General features: G+C 39.6%; 2 protein-coding genes across 6 annotated transcripts in view; one reads left to right on the plus strand and one right to left on the minus strand.

Annotated features, from left to right (window-relative positions):
• The window catches only part of Mip (Myoinhibiting peptide precursor), a 35,533-nt gene extending 20,690 nt beyond the window's left edge, over positions 1 to 14,843 (plus strand). Inside the window, exons 2-6 of one of the 4 annotated variants that reach the window (XM_065369009.1) lie at positions 1,566 to 1,763; positions 4,071 to 4,376; positions 7,188 to 7,401; positions 9,889 to 10,093; positions 12,212 to 14,843. In XM_065369009.1, coding sequence (XP_065225081.1) covers positions 1,638 to 1,763; positions 4,071 to 4,376; positions 7,188 to 7,401; positions 9,889 to 10,022 — 780 coding nt within the window. In that variant the 5' untranslated portion in view covers positions 1,566 to 1,637 and the 3' untranslated portion in view covers positions 10,023 to 10,093; positions 12,212 to 14,843. Of the gene's footprint in view, positions 1 to 1,565; positions 1,764 to 4,070; positions 4,377 to 7,184; positions 7,406 to 9,888; positions 10,094 to 12,211 lie in introns of those variants that run through there. The other 3 variants (XM_065369008.1, XM_065369012.1, XM_065369011.1) reach the window with 3 other exon arrangements.
• LOC135848917 (uncharacterized) overlaps positions 1 to 18,840 on the minus strand; it is a 112,540-nt gene that overhangs the window by 77,335 nt on the left and 16,365 nt on the right. For both annotated transcript variants that reach the window (XM_065369014.1, XM_065369013.1), the window contains one exon: positions 11,064 to 11,293. In XM_065369014.1, coding sequence (XP_065225086.1) covers positions 11,064 to 11,293 — 230 coding nt within the window. The remainder of the gene's footprint in view (positions 1 to 11,063; positions 11,294 to 18,840) is intronic.

The following is an 18,840-nucleotide window of genomic DNA, read 5'->3' on the forward strand; positions in this document are numbered from 1 at the left end:
AGATCGAATGTCTATTGTCTATTAACGAGTAGGTACGATTACATCACTCGTATTCTACCTGTAGAGCGTAGATAATTAGATACCTATTACCTACATATACGCGTTTCTTAATTTTCTGATTCGATTCTTCGATGTTGTCTCACTCGCACACTTTTTTCAAGATGCAATACAAAACATTTACGACTATACACGTACGCCGTACGTAAGTAGCTACTTAGCTACCTTATAAATACCTAAATACAGGGGTCGGCATAAGTTAGTATTCCTATTCGAAAACTGATGCGTTCTTTTTAACACCCTGTTGTGTGTAATGAGTAGATAGAAGGTCTTGTAGGTAGTGCGTTGTGTTCGTGGAAGTCCCACCAACACTTTGGTGATAATAGTTTTTTTCCCCGATATGTCACTACAGAAAAAAAAATCATTTTCATTTGAAAAAATTTTCGTTTGTGCAAATCGGAATACTAACTTATGCCGACCCCTGTATGTGAACTCGACGACTACGAATTGAAATTATTATTCTTATCTGCGAGTAAGTTTTTACGTACGCAGGTATGTGTTTGTGTTTACTATAGTCAATAGTCATAGTGTAACGTTGTATGTACCTCTACCGTCTACCTACTTACTCGTATGTGTGCAGTGTGCACACGTGCAATAAGTCGTATCTCGTACACACTCAATCGTAACTACTATCTAAGTACCTATGTAGGTACACCTATAAGTACGAGTAGATTAGTTGTAGGTAATATGGCGACAAGCTAATGAGTAATGAGCAGGGCTCGGATTTTTATGCTGGAGCATATTTTTTGTATGCATAGGACATAGAGAATTTTTCAATTATCTGCACGATTCATGAAATTTCAAGTAAAATGAGCCTAATTCGTTAGAGCATATTTTGGCATATTTCACCATAAAAGCATATAAATGCATATTTCGACATTTTTTAGGGAATATTTTGCATTTTTAGAGCATATTTTACGTTTTTAGCAGTTTTTAGGGCATATTTTGTTCAATTTCAAATTTTTGCGTCATATTAGCATTTGGCCATTTTTCATTTTTTCCCGCAAAATTCTTGTAAAAGTTGGCGATATTTCACTCGTGTCTCTCTAATTTTTTTTGTTTATTATTTGTTTTTTATTCCTTTAATAATGGAATTAGAAACAACCTTTTCGTGATTGTAAAACGCTCTGTTTTGCATTTTTGATCGTGAATTCTTGGTATGACCGTACAATATTAGTTAAATCGTAAAGGAATTTGATTTTTCCAGTAAAACAATGCCCATATCGTTAGGGAATATTTTTACTTTTTAGAGCATATTTTGGCATTTTTTAGGGAATATTTAAGCGCATATTTTGGGTTTTTTAGGGAAAGAATATCCGAGCCCTGGTAATGAGTAATGAGTAACGAGTAACGAATAACACTTATCGAGAAAATGTCGTGTCGCTCAATAGTCAATCCGTATGTAGCCTACCCAATACCCATCATATTTGTATATATAAGTATGTACATCGGTACGCGTATATTTGTACGAGTAAATTAATGGTTTGCTTTGTGGTGTTTGTCGGCAGAATTAGGCTAATCTAAATCAAGACTGCGGCTGGGCGAGCGTAAAGCGTGCAGCGTAAAACGTAAAACGTAAAATGATACGAGTATTGGACGGCGGCGTTTTACTTTGGCTGGCATCGTGCGTGCTGGTTATCAAAAGCGAGTCAACGCAGAATGGCCGCGCTGTTCACTCGAATGCCGAAACCCGTCAACAGCTACAGGTAACCAATACCAATGCACCATATGTATATGTAGATAGATAGATAGGTAGGTAGGTACTAGGTAGTAGATAGCTGCGATATACTGCATATGTGACCTGTTCTGACAATAGGGGCCTCAAGTCGGATTTTTCATTTTCAATTTTTTGGCCATTTTGAAAACTAGACATCATATCGAGTCGAATGAGACCAATATTTTTTCCCACCTTTTTTCATTTCTTCAAGTTGAAGGATTGAAAAACAAAATTAAGAGAAAAACGCGTTTAAAGAAAAAAAATTTATGAAAACTGATAATGCGATGTTTTCCGAGAAAAGGTACAGATGTTTCAAAAAATGGATTCTGGTACTTGAAAGTGCGTAGAATAACATGGAATAAGTTAAATTTACGATAAGAACACGATTTGTATTATAAAAACGTAAAAAAATAAGATAAAATAAGAAAAAAAAATTTAAAAAAATTGAATTTTTTTTTTCGATTTTTACTTTCTTTTGCAAATATATCGAAAACTAAGCCTCCTTAAAAAAACTAATGACATTATGTCGATTGGAAATTTAATTCTCTACAATTTTCCTCGACGTAATTTTTCCGTAGAATGCTTTGTTCCGCTTCCAGATAGCTTTAAAAGTTTTGAGCGCTCGAATTTTCGACTGACACTAACTTCAAAATGCGCTTTCAACACATTTTTCGGCCAAATTACGTGTTGTGGCTGTGTCACATGACAGTTCACATGTCAAACAACCAAAATCTGGGAAAAAACAATTTTTCAAAATTTTAACTCATTTTTACATTTTTGCCTCTACTTGCTGTAAAAAAACGTTTTCCAACTTGTGGTCCCTTTTGTCAGAACAGGTCACATAATTATGTATCTTCAAATAAGTATGTATAGGTACATAGACATTGTACGTTGAAAATAAAAACCCCGCCCGATGCAGCGATACTCGTACGTCACGTACGAAAAAGCTCGTTCAAAATGATCTAGGTACCGTCAAAAAATAACTCGTCACGTTTCAACTCGATGGGAAGAGTTGGGGCCGAATTTATAAACGTTTCTAATTCTCAAGTAAGTAAGTAATAAGTAATAGTTATTGCTCAAATTACAATGAAAAAAAATCACGTTTTAGCGCTATCAATGGGTTACAACAACATAATCTGAATTCATAGTCAATTCTTGATTCCTACGTAAGTATTGAGTAGGTATTACTTATCGTACTAAAGAGAAAGAGGCTGTACGAGTATAGTATTACAAAATTTCCTATTTTTGATGCTGTAAAATTCAATTTTTCTTCAAATTTCCAACGTTTTGTTGATCAGCGACACCAGCTCTGATAATGTAGGTATTAGTGTTAAAAACACATTTTGAAACTTTTTTGTTACCTGATACAGAAGAACTTAACAGCCGAAATCCTGTACTAGCATTTTTTCACTTTGGTAAGTAATACTCGGTACTTGGATGGACTATGAATATAGGAATTTAGTGAGTACTAGCGAGTTGAAGTTCATTTATAATTATTTTGACCTGGTAAAATTGAAGTAATACTTGATACTAATTACTTGGGTAGGAAACGTTTATAAATTCGGCCCTTAGAGTACCAAAAAAAAATGTCACAACAAACCGCACGCGCACTAGCGCTACAGACTACGGTACTCGAGTGTAGATTATCGTAATTTGCCAGTGATACAAATTGAAGGGGCAAAGCAAAACCGCGACAGCGTTCGCCGTTGATCCTTACAGGTTGCGTATTGAGTAACTTTCCCAATTTCGAGTACATATCGCGTACAAATACAAATACGTTGCGTCGTAGCCGTAGACCGTAGACCGTAGGGCGCAGGATATACCTAATTACCTAGCATACCTACACAATACCCGGGGGAAAAAGTTCCGACTTGGCCATACATGATCATGCATAAGCCGGTATTTCCATACATGCTTGTACTAAAAAAATGTCCCCCACATGATCATACATGATCATTGATCATGTTAGTCATATATGATCATGTTTGATCAAGTATGATTCAGTGTAACCATGATCATGTATGATCATATTCGAAATTCGAGAATGTATGAATTTTTATACGTAATAAAAATATCGATTAATGAACGTTAGTATGAAATACTAGGGGGCTCCGCCCCCTGGGTCGCTATGATCATACTCGTACATGAGCATGTGGGGGACATTTTTTTTGTATGATCATGTCGGATCGAACTTTTTTCCCCGGGTACACAACTACACATAGCCTACATAGACAATAGACATCTGACATACTCGTAATACGCATTTGTTTTGCTTTTGCAACTGGTAAATGGACAGGACGCGGATGTAGCGGTTGCGTTGTCGCCGGCCAACGCCAATAACCTGTTGGAGCTGATGGAGAGCGCCAACGCCAACGCCAACGCGAAACGTGCCTGGAAGGATTTGCCGGGATCCGGCTGGGGTAAACGATCGTGGCAAGACCTGCAGTCGTCCGGATGGGGCAAACGAGGCTGGCAAGACTTGCAAACCTCCGGTTGGGGAAAACGCGGCTGGCAAGATCTACAAACATCCGGTTGGGGTAAACGAGCTTGGCAAAATCTTCCTTCGTCCGGATGGGGAAAACGAGCGCCAAGAGCTTATCAGGTACTAAATACATACGTAACGTACATACGAGTACAATGTACATACATACAAACGTAATTATACGTAATACGTACTGCATACTCGTAGCTACATACTTGTATTACATGTATCTAGACGACGCCGCCATCGCCGCCGCCGCCTCCTCCCACCTCCTGTCGTTTGGTATATACTTGTACGTACGTACGTACGTATGCATATGTACGTCTACGTGAGATGACTAAAACCGTTATTACTCGTATGTACCATATTGTCGTGTAGGGTACGCGACGCGACGCGACGCGACGCGACGCACCTCGCGGCTTAACGTCATTATTTTTCAAACAAACATTTGCCAAATGCCTACTCCCCTACTCGTACCTAACTCGTAAAATGTGAAAATCGCGTACCCGGTACCTCATTTACCTGCGCCAACTTTTGCCATCTTTCTCGACAGTCGACACCTTTTCTCTTTTCTTTTAGTTTCTTCTTCCTTCTTCTTTTTTCCGTTTTCCAAACGCTAAATTTCGAAAATGCTTCAAAAAACGAAACGATTAATGTTGAAAATTCAAGCTAAATGATGGCTCATTGAGTTTAGATCGAGGTGTATGATTTGACTTTTGACTCGTCGAATAGCGAATACGTATACCTACGAGTATTACTCGTACGAGTAATAAACGTATCTGGAATTACGTAACAACAGATGCGAGTTTCAAGACGTAACGATAGAAATGGAATTCGTGAGCGTGAGCGAATGGTGGAGGGTTAGGTGTACAAGTAGGTAGGTATAGGTATAGGTACGAGGTACGAGTATGATTTTATTTACTCGATGTTGCGATTTTGAAAAGTCGTAATCTTGAAACCCACCCAGCTATACAAAATACTCGCACTCGTACTCGTACTCGTATGCCAAGTACGCACTTTGGAGTTGGACAAGTGTTAGTGTACGATGATCGACAAATTCGTGTGTCGATGTTGTGTACTCGTATTTGAATTGGCGAAATTCGAGTACTAGTCGCACATACGAGTAGACATACGCGGTGGTGTTGGTGGTGGTTTACACTTGTACACCTACACCTACACTATACGCATTCGGTATACTCTCACTCGACGAATTTTGCCGGCAATTGAAAACAACCGCTCGAATGTGTAATTCGTATCGCTATCGCTATCGCTATTGCTATTTGAAAATCGCAAAACATTTTATTTACCCATGCACTCCTTATTTGTCGTCGCTTCTCGCTTCTCGCTTCTGGCTCGAGCCCGAGCCGAATCTCGCTTCCACACACTCGTATTGTCAACTCTATACATACTCGTAGTCGCACTCGTACTCGTACTCGTACTATATTCGTATAGTACACAGTACAGTGTACACAAAATGTAGAATGTACCATACACCGTACACGTAGGTAGAAGATAGATACCTCCACCTCCAGTCCAACAGTCGACGAACATACTCGTAGACATACGGTATACGACGTACGACGTAGCACCCTAAAAATAAACGCACTCGTCGTCGTTGTTCCTCCTCCTCCTCTTTCGGCTCTTTCTTCCGAGGATGAAAATCCATTTCGAATGTTGTTGATACTGTGATACACTCTCGACTCTCGACGTACGACACAAGCACGAGCACGAGCACGAGTACGAGCAGATGGTACGTAAAATCAGTACGTTTACGCGGCCGAAAGAATAAAATGAAAAAACCGTAGCTTAGGTACCTCTGCCTACGTAAATACCTATCCGCAACTATTCCTGTCGAATGGTCACATTTGAACGTCAACGATAAAACGCATGTACAGGTACAAGAGGTAATGCTTTTTTTCTCGCACGCCGCGCCGCGCCGTACGTACTATACGTGCACGTACATGTACATTGTACAAGTACATACTATGCAGTTGCAGTACGTACATTTTCACAGCAATAATGACTCGACAGTGAACGGAGACGAGTACTAGTAGGTACTAGAAATAGACCTCGCGCTATATACCTACACCTACTAGTACCTTTTGCATAACTATTCGGTATTCATGTTCCGGAAATCGAGTGCGTACTGCGCGACGCGACGACGACGTACCTAGACCTACCTAAGATTTCAACAGCCCGTGGACATTTTTTCATAAATTTCAATTTTGTTTTTTTGGGTCGGGGGGGGGGGGCGAGGAATCGATATTTTTTCAGTTCGAATTGACGTGAAAATACATATACCTAATCACGAAATTCCGAACGAAGGAAAATTTCAAGTTTAGACTGGGTGAAAAAAATGTAAAAAAGACTTTTCAAACTCTGTTTCCACCACCTTGATTGGATTTCGGTCAGTGTACTCGTAATCGTGTACGCGTGTCGCGTACGGCGTAGGTAAAGGTAGGTAAGGTACAATATATACCTATCACTTATCAGCTAATTTACCGGGTGACCAAGAATAATGGGGTTTGATATGTTTTGATAAGCCAACAAGGGAAAAAAATTCCCTAAGTAAAAATTGGAAAATGGAATAACAATCGAGAAAAAGTGCTTTCGAATTATTGTTTCGATGCAAAATGAAAGATTATTTCGTATTTCATCGAAACAATCACTCAAACGCCCATTTTTTACACGACTATTTAATTTTCTAATTTTCGTAATGCGAATTTTCTCTCATTTTTGATAACATCGAAATCCCTTATTCTTGGTCAGGCGGTATCCAACGGTAAGTAATCTCGCCGCACTACGCGGCAGTAGTAGGCCTAATCGTTATCCTTATCTGCAATTAGCCCCTAGCCCCTACCAGTACTTTTGTACATACTCGTACGAGTATTTCCGAGAGTTTGATTTTGTTCGTTGATTTTTTCGCAGCAGAATTTCGCAACTCTGAGAAGTCGTAACGGTTTCGATAATAATGAAAAACTGATGGCGGATGAAATGGGCGACGTGGATGGCGCGGGCGCGGGCGCGGGCGCAGATGCGATGACCATCGAAGACGACGATGCCATTGACGCGGTGAAAAAAGCGTGGGACAATTTAAGAGGGCCGTGGGGTAAACGTGACGCCAGCGACTGGGGAAGTATGAAAGGTTGGTAGGTAATTCGTTGTATTCGTAATTTTTTTCGTACGACCAGATAGATATACTTTACGTTTACATGCTACTATGTAATGTACTACATAGTAAATACTACACTACATAGTACGAGATAAAGGGTAAAAATATACATAAAGGTTTAGGTATCTTACTTACTTGAATAAGAATGCGTCGAGTTCGAGTCTTAATTTTTTTTTCCAAAATAGGCAGGTACGTATATGTCTATGTACAGTACGTAGCTACAGCTACGTACCTCGTACTTTTAAATCCGTCTTTCTCGACAACCGGGCTAGACGAGGGGGGAAGGGGGAGAGAAGAACTCGGGATTCGTACGAGAAATCAACGCTAAATCGGGCGAGCCCGCGAGTTTTATTTTCAACACTAGAAATTTCTCATCACGATGCCATGCAACTTTCGAGTCTAATCGCTAGGGGCCAGGGCGGCGCAGGGCCGCTGAAACTAACGGAAAATCTGTTTGCGGCGCGGCGTTTCAAAGCCGCTTAATCGAGAGTACGCTTCAAAAATGTTTTCCAAAAATTTCTGAACATTCCAAGTCGAAGGCTTAATCTCAAACCTCCGAGTTACAATACTAATACTCGTAAGTCTAAGTATATTCGCCTATCGATACGCGATTTCAAGATACGTAGACGTACATTATCTTCCTTTGGTCTAACTACTCGTAGCCTACATTGGTAAAATGTCAACTTGAAATAGCTCATTTTTAGGAGAAATTCAAAAACCGAGCCTGTAATAGGTAGTAGGTAGTAGGTACATCTACATACTCGTATATATAGATAAATTCGCGGCTCCCCAAAAACCTAATAAACCACATTTTACCACCGTTTACGCGATTTTGTCAATTTTTTGAAAATATAAGGGAGGGGGCGACGCGACGAGGAGGAGGAGGAGGAAGTTGCAGGATCCTATCAAAAACATACGTATGTAAGTACTACGTAGGTATTCGATGTGTGATACGAGTAGGAAGATTTCGACGGAATTTTGGGGCCCCAAGCCCCAACTGGTTTCGCAAATCGTATCGCGAAAAGTTCGTATACCTAATACCTATAGACTTTCAAGTTTTTACATTACAGCTCCGAAAGTTGTGTCGGCGAGCTTTTGAAAATAACGAGCATTCGAAAACAGGCAAACAGGCTGTAGCCTACATATGTACTTTGGAATTTCGAATTCTCTGACTAATATTTTCAGAACGAAAATTCCGTAACCTTTAGTAGGTACTAGGTACGCGTACATAGTTCATACTCGTACAAATACAATGTCGCAAACGGATTTTCTCCAAGTTGCAGACCTCTCGAATAATAATCGCCTAATCGGATTCCATAATTGGGCATTATAACGAGCGATCGCCGAAAAAAACAAACCACGTTCGATGACGACTTTTCTTCCATTCCAATAAATAAGTAGGTAATCAAGAAAAGAACAAAAAAAATTCAAGCAAAATAGGAGCATCCGGTGCTTTCCTTAATGGGGGGGGGGAGGGGGGTGCACGAAAATATTTGGCGAGCGAATCAAAATTTTTTTTAGAAATTCTTGCAAAAAATACGATTACTCGACTAGGTACAATATACTCGTAGGTAGGTAGGTACTTATTTTATCAAAAAACTATTTTCTGAGAATTTTGGCGAAAAAACATTATCTACCGACAATTTTGACCAAAAAAAGGAAAACTTTCGACGATTCGTGCAAAAATTGGTCCTTTATAACAATTTCATTAAAAGTGGACGCTATCGCTACGAGTATTTGAGAACTGAGCAAAAATACGTATACACGTCGTCGTCAAAAGTTTACCTTTTCTGACATTCTTTTTTATCCAGAAATTGACACTTTTCGATAACTTTGCCAAAAATTGACGCTTTGTGACTCGGGCAAATTTGGAAATAAAAACCCAGCACCTAATAAGTTGTAATCAAAAAAAAAAAAAAAAAAAAAAAAAAAAAAAACGGGACAATTGTTTGGCAATTTTGTAGAAGAAAGAGGACGTTTTTAAACATATACCTAAGTAAGGTGAAAATTACGGACTTGGAACTTTCGAGAAGTAGCGTGTCGTCTGCAAAAAGGCTCGAGAGTCGCGCTGATTTGACATCAAATGACCCGGTAGCCAGTATACCACCTAGGCACCTAGGCACCTACCTACGAGTAGATATACGTACACGTAGACGCGACGTACTCGTACCATATCAACTTGGTGAATATTTGATGCGTCTTCCGTCGTGTCGCCCGCGCCGTCCTCGTGGGCAATGGACATACAGTGACACTTTGAGTAGATGTGCAAATAATTCGGTGGCAATTGGCATACGTTCGAATAAATACTCGTACCTGTGCAGTCTGCACGAGAGGTAGAGATACATAATTTATGTAGTATGTACTATGTACCTACTAGGGGCTGGGTAGTGGGTAGTGGGTAGTGGATGCAGGGTAATCTGTATCGTGTATCGTGTATTGTATGTTGTGTGTGTTTTATAGGCGCGTGGGGAAAAAGAGATCCGGCCTGGCATAATTTGAAAGGATTGTGGGGAAAACGTTCGTCGTCTTCGCTAACGGCGGCGGCGGATAATTTTTACGATATCAATAGTCAAGATTTGCAAGGTAATTTATGATCACCAAACGTGCCGTGCCGCGCCGACCATTATTCTCTCACGTCAGCTCTTTCCTTTTCTTACATACCTAGGTAAATATACTCGTAGCATATAGCCGCACGCAAGTAGGTATCTGGTATCACAGTGGTATATGTATAGACAATAGACATAGACGCCTATAGACGGTAGAGGTACCCTACTCGTTCAGTATACATTAGACATTAGACATTAGACATACGTGAGCTGTGAGCTATCGCTATCGCTAGCTTTTTCATGTTTCACTCACCGCCTCCGTCGTGGTAACATTGGCCTTAATTTGTACTCGTAATATAGAGGTATAGGTACGATATGTATAGTTATAGCCGTATAGCCTACCATAGAGGAATTTTATACTATCGTAATTGACGGGGCTCGGGCCGCTCGCGTTCGCGCTCGGCTCGTAAATAGCGAAAAGCGAAAAGCGAAACAACGAAAGAATGATACCATCCGTGTCCGTGTATACGAGACGAGTAGTACGTAGTACGTACACATTGTAGCAATATCGTCGTAATTTTTGCTTTTTGCGCGACCGTTATAAGTACGAATACGACTACGAGTAATCTGCATATTTAGTTTATCGATCTCGTGGGAGAAGAATTAAATTTTATCTCCTCGCAGCATCGCGGCATCACGGCATATCGCGGCGCGGTGTGGAGCGGCGTAGTAAAGACTAAACTAAAGTGCCTACATCTCCTTTCTACGAGTAGATAGTTAATAACGCTAACGCATTACACTTACAGCATAATAATACGAATACGAGTACGATAACAAGTCTATATACGTCTCGAAGTGCCTTAACGTAACGTAACGTAACGTAACGTATTGCCAACGCTCGAGTATTTTCGTTTTCGTACCAAAACTTACCCCTCTTGGGCTCTCATGATACGAGTTCGAGTAGGTAAATTAATCGCGGCGCCGGCGTGGCGAAAATGCGCCTTATTAGATTAGTTACTACGTGTACAAGCGTACATATATGTACCTAGACCTACTCGTAAATGATAGAAACAAAGTACGAGTAATTACCTTCGGCCATAGGTGTAGGTAACGATGATCGGTCAGTTTTCAAACTCTTTTGATAGGCCGCGTTCTCGGACGGTACTTCGGTAACGGTAACGGTAACGGTAACGGTAACGGTAACGGTAATGGTATATGGTATGGTAGCCGGTATCCGGTAGCAGCGTCGGCGTCGGCTTTCGCTTCGTCCTTTTCGAGGTGCCAAAGTTTCCGCGCAGTCAAACTCAAAACGTTCGAATCTGTAAACAAACAAATCAACCAAAAGGTTACTTAATAACTTTCGTACTCGTAGTACACCTACACTTGACACTACAGACTAGGAGACTATACGTAAGTACGCTATAGACTACTCTCACTCCATTTCGTCCATGTATTACATACGTATGCGGTATGTCTACGTCACTTCACGTCACGTGCAAATTATTTTAGTACTTAGCTACCTACTAATGACGACCGACGGACAAAATGTCGTACTTGTAGGTACACGCGATACGATATAAGTAAAGTACAAATTAAATACAAAAGTCGACGCGACATCGAGCAGCAATCGTCTTAGGTCTTACACATTTATTCAGTCAGGGAAATTCGAATACCCACCCCACCACGCCACGCGGTATGGTGGAGTGGGGTGGGGTGGGGCGCATGTACAGTTGCGCAGTTTATTTCGATTTTGCAATCGAAATTCGAAATTCAAAATTTTCATTCGACATTGTCATTTCATAAATAGGAAATGAAACCAAAATTACCCAATACCCACGCGTTCGGCTCCTACAACGTATCAGATTTTCAACCACTCCCGTCGCGTCGCGTCGCGTTAATTGATGCAAATTTGAGAAAAGATTCGTCGTCGCGTCGATCTAAAATAATTGTCTTTACTCTAAGCGTGTCGCGTGTTGGTAGGTCTAGGTAATTACGAGTAGGTAGAGGTACGGAGGAAATTGCTCGAGCTCGAGTGTCATTTCGAGCACATTTCCGCACCTTTATCCGCAATCTGCTTTATTATGGTAGGTACTAGGTAAGGTAGTAGGTAGAGGTACGCGCTTCGGCTTCGCTTTTTTTTTTCTGTTCGTTGTCGCTGTAATTTTTCTTTTTCAATTTTCATTTTAATTTTCAAATCAAACCGTTGATTTACCTGCAACTTGTATTCTCTGTTACAGGTTTAAGATATTTGCAAACAATTTCTCAGAACGGATAAGTACCTAATTCATAATTCATCGTCGGATGTTTTCGCAACATTCGTTACGTAATCGTCAATCGAGTAAATTTTTACAATAAAAATGTACGTAATTACTTGTAATTTACCAAATAAGATTTGTCTAGTAACTTATCACTCTTCGTCTTCATGAACCTAATACCTACACAGTACTCACGAAATACAGTTTCCTTTCAACTTTGTAATGCCCGTTGTTTCGGCGGCGCGGCGTACCTACTCAACTACCTAGTACCTACGTACCTACTTACATACATATAGTTAAGTACCTACTCGCTAATATCGAACAGGAGAAAAAAAGAGTTAGCAATAACAATAAGTATGGAATACGAGTGTCGAGTACTGTGCAACCAATAAAAGTCTTGGCCAGCGTCAGCGCCAGCGCTAGCACGAAAAATTCTCAAAGGGATACTTATGGGGTTGGGCATGGGTGTACGGTGTACTGTATACACTCGATATTAGAGGCAGCTCTGTACAAGTCCACATTCAACAATCAACGTACTCTCGTACAATACATACAGGGGCGAAGGTTGTCTAACTGTCTAATCGGTAAAAAGAAAATGCATGTTTTGCGGTATTACTGTATTACTGCTTGTACCTAGGCTATTGTTATTGCTATTGCTATTAGCTATTACGAGTACTAAACAGTAAACACCCAACACCCTGTAATCCTGTATGTATGGCGCTTTAACGAAATACGTATGTAGCTGTTTTGGCTGCGGTTGCGGCTGCCGACTTGGACTGCTATACAGGTGGTGGTGGTGGTGGTGGTGGTACACGACTACACGTACGATGCGTAGCTGTAGCTGTAGCTGGTACAGGTCTCTCTCTATTCTCTCTATTCGTTTCCTGTTTAGTGTTTACAGTTTAGGCTATTGCTCTTACTCGAGTGCAGTTTTAAGTAAACGACTAGATAGGTAAATGCCAACGTTTCAAATTTTCAAAAAACACCTACCTAGTACCTACCTTCGTTACTCGAACATTACCCCAAGTTTTTCACCTAGTTATCGTCCGAATACAATAGTATACTCGTACATACTCATAAGTACTCGTACATTTTAGTAGCGGATGCCTTTGGTCGAACAACAACTCGCGCAAATAACCATTTTCTACATTATGTACATATGTAGGTTAGTTACGTAATACGTAGTACCTATCTGTGAAACCTGCACACTGCACTGCACTGCACACAGCACTACATAGCATAATCAGCTACTCGCTTCTTCACTAGTCACTCTCACTGCACAGACGCACAGTTACACACTTACACAATAATAGGTTCGCGCTAGGCAGTTAATACTCGTAGTAAATCATACGTAGTACGTGGTACCTAGACCTGCATTAAAGGTACATTACAGGTAGGTAAAGGTACATATAAAAACGTAATTAAAACACCGCCAGCTCGGCAATTTTTTTTTTCTTCTTCACTTCTTTCTTACTTAGTAACTTAGTACGTCTACGTCTACATATCTATAAGCGCAGTATGATTATCCGAGTAAGTACCTACTCGACATGTTTTTGATAGGTTCCTAGTACCTACACCTAGGCAATAGACATACGCGTACGTGTACGTGTACGTATTTTACAAACACACGTTGTTCTTACGATATCGCAATAATCGTACGCGTAGATACCGTATACGTATACATACAGGGTGGCCAGAAATATCGGGTACCCCTAAGAAAGTTTTCCATTAAAAATATAGGTTGGCAACGTGAAATAGATGCATATGATTGGTGGAATGTTATCTCTCCAGTCCAACAACCAATCATGTGTTATCATTATTATCATTCACTGTGACCAACCCAAGTATTTAGTTAGAAAACTTTTTTAGGGGTACCCGATATTTCTGGCCATCCTGTACGTACCTAAATAGGTATTAAAAACAGGATCGCAAACTCGTGTCGATGTCGCAAAAATTCTTCACCACCCGAAAAACACGTGGCCTACGCCTACGCGAATTGGGATTGGCTGATTTTTGGCTTCACTTTTTCCTGTACATTCTAAATTGAAGTTTCCGATCCGGTTTTATATTATACTCGTATCATCCCCCGCGGCCGCCAACTAGCGTGTACCACCTGGCATCTCTACCCTACTGTACTGTAGCTAGCTACCTACGTGTACGTAGCCTGCAGCCTGCAGCCTGCAGCCTATGATTTTTCAATGCATTTTCCTAATTGCGAGTAAATTCGTACGTAGGTAATAGGTAGGTATACTAGTTACATACTTGATAATTATAACATGTAAAATAATAACAATAATTATAATAATGTGGAAAAAAAAACAACAACCATGATTATAATAATTACGTACGTATAAATACGTGCATACGCATAGGTACCTACCTACTAAAATACATATGTATAGGCTAATGTAATTCTAAATGATTCGTATTCAATTATATTCGTCGTTGAAAAGCGTCGATTTTTTTGTTTTGTTTTTGTTTTTGTTCTTTTGTTTTTTTTCGAGAAAAATGTACTCGTACCTTGTATGTTTTAATTTTACTCTTTAAATCTTTGTGGTATTTTTAATTACTCGTAGTTGTATTAGGCTAATTACAATCAGTTAATGTACTTGTATCTCGTGTGTTTGTTCATTTATTTTATTTTACCTACGAGTATAATATAGATACTTGTATGTATTTGCTACGTAGTGTACGTCTACGTACTACGTACTACGAGTACGTAGCCAACCGTAGGTAGGTAAGGTACTCGTATCTTGCACGACTTACGGCGGACGGCGTACGTACTACGTACTACGTAGTACGTAAACGACAAACGTATGTACGCGACTACGCGTATTAACAAGTGGTTAGTAGTTGTTGCTAGGTTAGGTACATCCAGATCTACACATACCTCAACCTACTAATACATGTACGAGTATTTATGTACGACGAGTAGTATGTACGAGTAAAATTACGAGTACCTATTAAAAAGTACGCCAACACGTGCGAATTGCGAACAAAATGCAAATCTTACACGCATCTACCGTACATAATTTTAATTACCTAAAAATCCCCATCCCTACTCCCTACATACTCGACTACTCGATCGTATAGTACCTCTACCTAGGTACTAGGTATAGATACCACATATAGGCAATTACTAATTAGGTATCTATGTAACATATAATAGAACGCGTGTGTAGCACGTGTTAGCCTATAACGTTTTTCCATCCGAATAGGCCGGTTCCCGTTTGCGAACCATGAATAGGAAAATTGACAGCCGAAAAGCAACCCGTTTGCGAACCACAATAGGATAGAGATGGCGAAGAAAAAGAATCATTATGCTCATACATTCTAATTCAAAATGTACCTATTTGCGAACCAACCCCCAAAAGTAGGACTTTTGCGAACCACTCTGTTGTCCTTTTGCATAAATATGATGAGAAGTAGGAGAATACCTATCATATTGCAATTTCGCTCCGTTTGAAGGGTAAGATGGCGATCCAAAAATTTTATCTGAAAAGCACCCAAGGCTGGGGTCTACATTTTCTCCGAGGGACTTTTTCACACCAATTTTCGGGTCTACGAATTCTTCAGGGGGACTTTTTTTATACTCAGGTCTACAAATGCCCCAAGAGACTTTTTCATCGCAATTTTTGAATCTACGAATGCCCCAGGGGGACTTTCTTATACCCGAGACTCGGGAATAAAAACGCCCCACTTGGCTTGGATGCGAATATTCCCCCGGGGAATTCGTAAACCCACGACTGGTATGAAAAAGTCCCCACAGGGCATTTCAGGCCCGAATTTCGAGTTCTTATTACACGCTAGGACTCAAATTTTGAATTTTCACTCCCCTCTCCACAGTGATTTTTTGTCAATAGGTAGCATCTGTAAAGTGAGAGTGACCTAACTGCAAAATTGTGATTTTTGAGATACAAGCAGTTCAAGGCATGTATGTACTATTTTTTTTTTAAACTTCACTTTATCCAAGTACGTAATTGTGCATGGTGATTGACCCATTCCACTCAAGATAGATTCAAATATCATATTTTCCTGCCACAGGATAGGATCGTCTCATTTTTGTGGGGAAAAAATTTGCAATTTTAGGTCACTCTGCTGTTGAAATCTTAGTTTTGAAATGACCCTTTGAATATTCGTATAAGTTATGTAAGGTTTTGAAAAACAGTTCAGAGGTATTGAATTTTAGCTATTGGGGGACGGGGTGTTTCCTGGACCACTGAGTTACGTGAGTTATTAGGTGAAATTTTATTTTTAAGCCAAAAAGGCGTTGACATGTTTACACCTAACTGGTTGGTATTGGTTCGCAAATGTCTTACATTGGCTTCAATATGAATCACTCGTTCGCTCGGAGTTCATTTTCAATTTGAATCTCGTTGGTTCGCAAATGTCTCAGTTTTAGATCATTAATCAACCCAACAAAAGAGGAATAATAACAATAGGGTGGTTCGCAAACGTCCTACGCCCATCTGAATAAAAGGAAACGTGTACAAACTTTCATATTTTCGTTTGCAATGATAACCAATTTGGGCTAGCCTGCGCTCACGCTTACGGTACGGTATGTATACTAATACTACTTTATTGAAATGAAATACTACTCGTAAATGCTAAACAAGTGCGTAAGTATACACATACGATACCACCCTCCTTGACCCCCATAAGTACACGATCGTATTCTTACGTCTTTCTCGCCATCGCCATCGCCATCGTCGCCACCAAACAAGGAATACGTACGACTCGTACGACGGTACGAGTAGAGTAGAGTACTCGTAGATTGCGGAGAAAACAATTTTTACAATACAGTTCACACCGAGTGATCTGAATTTGCTTCGAGAATCGCAATTGGCAGTCTAAGCCGTGCGTGGCGAAAGAGAAGCGTTTTTCAAACTCGAAAAAATACAGCATAGGCCTACTGAACGATCTCGTAATCCAAATTTCAAAACGGTAGGTTGTAACTAGGTACACCAATCTCAACTACGCAGTAGGCAGTAACGTACGAGTACAACAATGGTAACATAATATGCGCGTTGGCGTTATTGTATCGCTTGATCCTCGAACGAATTTGAAATTCCGAAAAATTGAACGAGAATGCAAAAAAAAAACGAAATTTCGTTTTGATCGATATTTTTGAAAATTTAATTTGTTTTACTAGGTATAACACTTCGTAGGTATCTGTATTTTTTTATGAACGTTTGGAGGGGGGGGGAGGAGGAGGAGGAGGATACCTAATCCCATGCGCCACATACAAACTTGGGAAACAAGAAAAAAGCTATAGAAGAAATGCGTAGCCGTAGCCGTAGCCGTAGTCGCTTTAAAAAAACACGTATAAATAGACTTGACTTCGTTACCAGCGTTCAGTTTCCCGACGATATGGTAACGGTCGGAATTACGCGGCGCGGCGCTACCTTTGCCAATCGAGTACGAGTAGTACCTTACCTACCGAAGACCGAAGACCGAAGACCGCACTCGATCTGATTTTGACGAGACGAACCAGATTGCCGATTGGCTCACGGAGTGTAGGGGAGGGGAAGTTGAGGTGAAAATTTAAATTCCAATATTTTTTCAATCATCTGCAGCGATTAGTCGAGCGACCCGCCGAAATTTTACGTAATAAGCTACGTACGTTTTACGAATAGCCGAGAGTGATTTCGATCGAGTACACATTACACATAGTATGTATGTATCTAGATACTACATACCTATGTACTCGTAATTTGCTGATCTACTAAACAATCGTATTAAATACGACGATATCGGGTGAACAGAAGGTAAGTAATAAGTACGAGTACAAGTAGTTAGTAAAGTAAGTAAGTCCAATAGATACCTAATCAGGGTGTCTAACAAAATTTCAATATGAAAAAGTAGGACTTAAGTAGGACTTTTAGCAGGACTTTCAACAGGTCATTTTTCGAGCGCTTATGGAATTTTTATGGGGGGGGGGTGTCAAAATTTACATTCAAGTTTTCAGCCAAATTTTGTAAAAAAAATTTGCTTTTTTGATGATTTCAAACACCTTATGATTTTATTTAAACAAGTAGATGCCAAAAATATAACGTTTTGCCCCAATTTTTCGTTTAATTTTCTTCTTATCAATTTTAAAAATTTGATGAATATCACACCATGTTCAATTAAAAGTATAAAACCAACTTTTTTAGTGTGATGAGTTATGTACTCGTACTTACAAAAAGTTTATTATTTTGCTTCAAAATTTTAAAATTTAAATGATGATTTTTTTTGGAAAACTTAAAATTGAAAAAAGAAAAGCAAACGAACCCGAGTGAAGCCAGGGAAAATCCCGAAAATTAGTATCTTGAAGGGTATGAAAACGATGTTTTCTTGTGCGATATGACATGAAGAAGTTCATTATTTTTGTTTCAAAATTTTTAAAATCCAAAATATGATTATTTAAGAAAAAAAATCAAACTTAGAAAAGAAAAGCAAACAATCCTGAATGAAGCGAGGCCAAAAGCTTTAAAAAAAATTATGTTTTGAGGAGTAAAAATAAAAAGTTTCTTCACGAAGAGAGGAGTTTATTTTTCTGATTCAAACTTTGAACATTTCTTGAATTTGAACAAAAAGTTTTTTATGTAGGAAAAGAATATGCAAATAGC

The sequence above is a fragment of the Planococcus citri genome, chromosome 5 (genome assembly GCF_950023065.1).
Source record: "Planococcus citri chromosome 5, ihPlaCitr1.1, whole genome shotgun sequence".
Taxonomy (NCBI): domain Eukaryota; kingdom Metazoa; phylum Arthropoda; class Insecta; order Hemiptera; family Pseudococcidae; genus Planococcus; species Planococcus citri.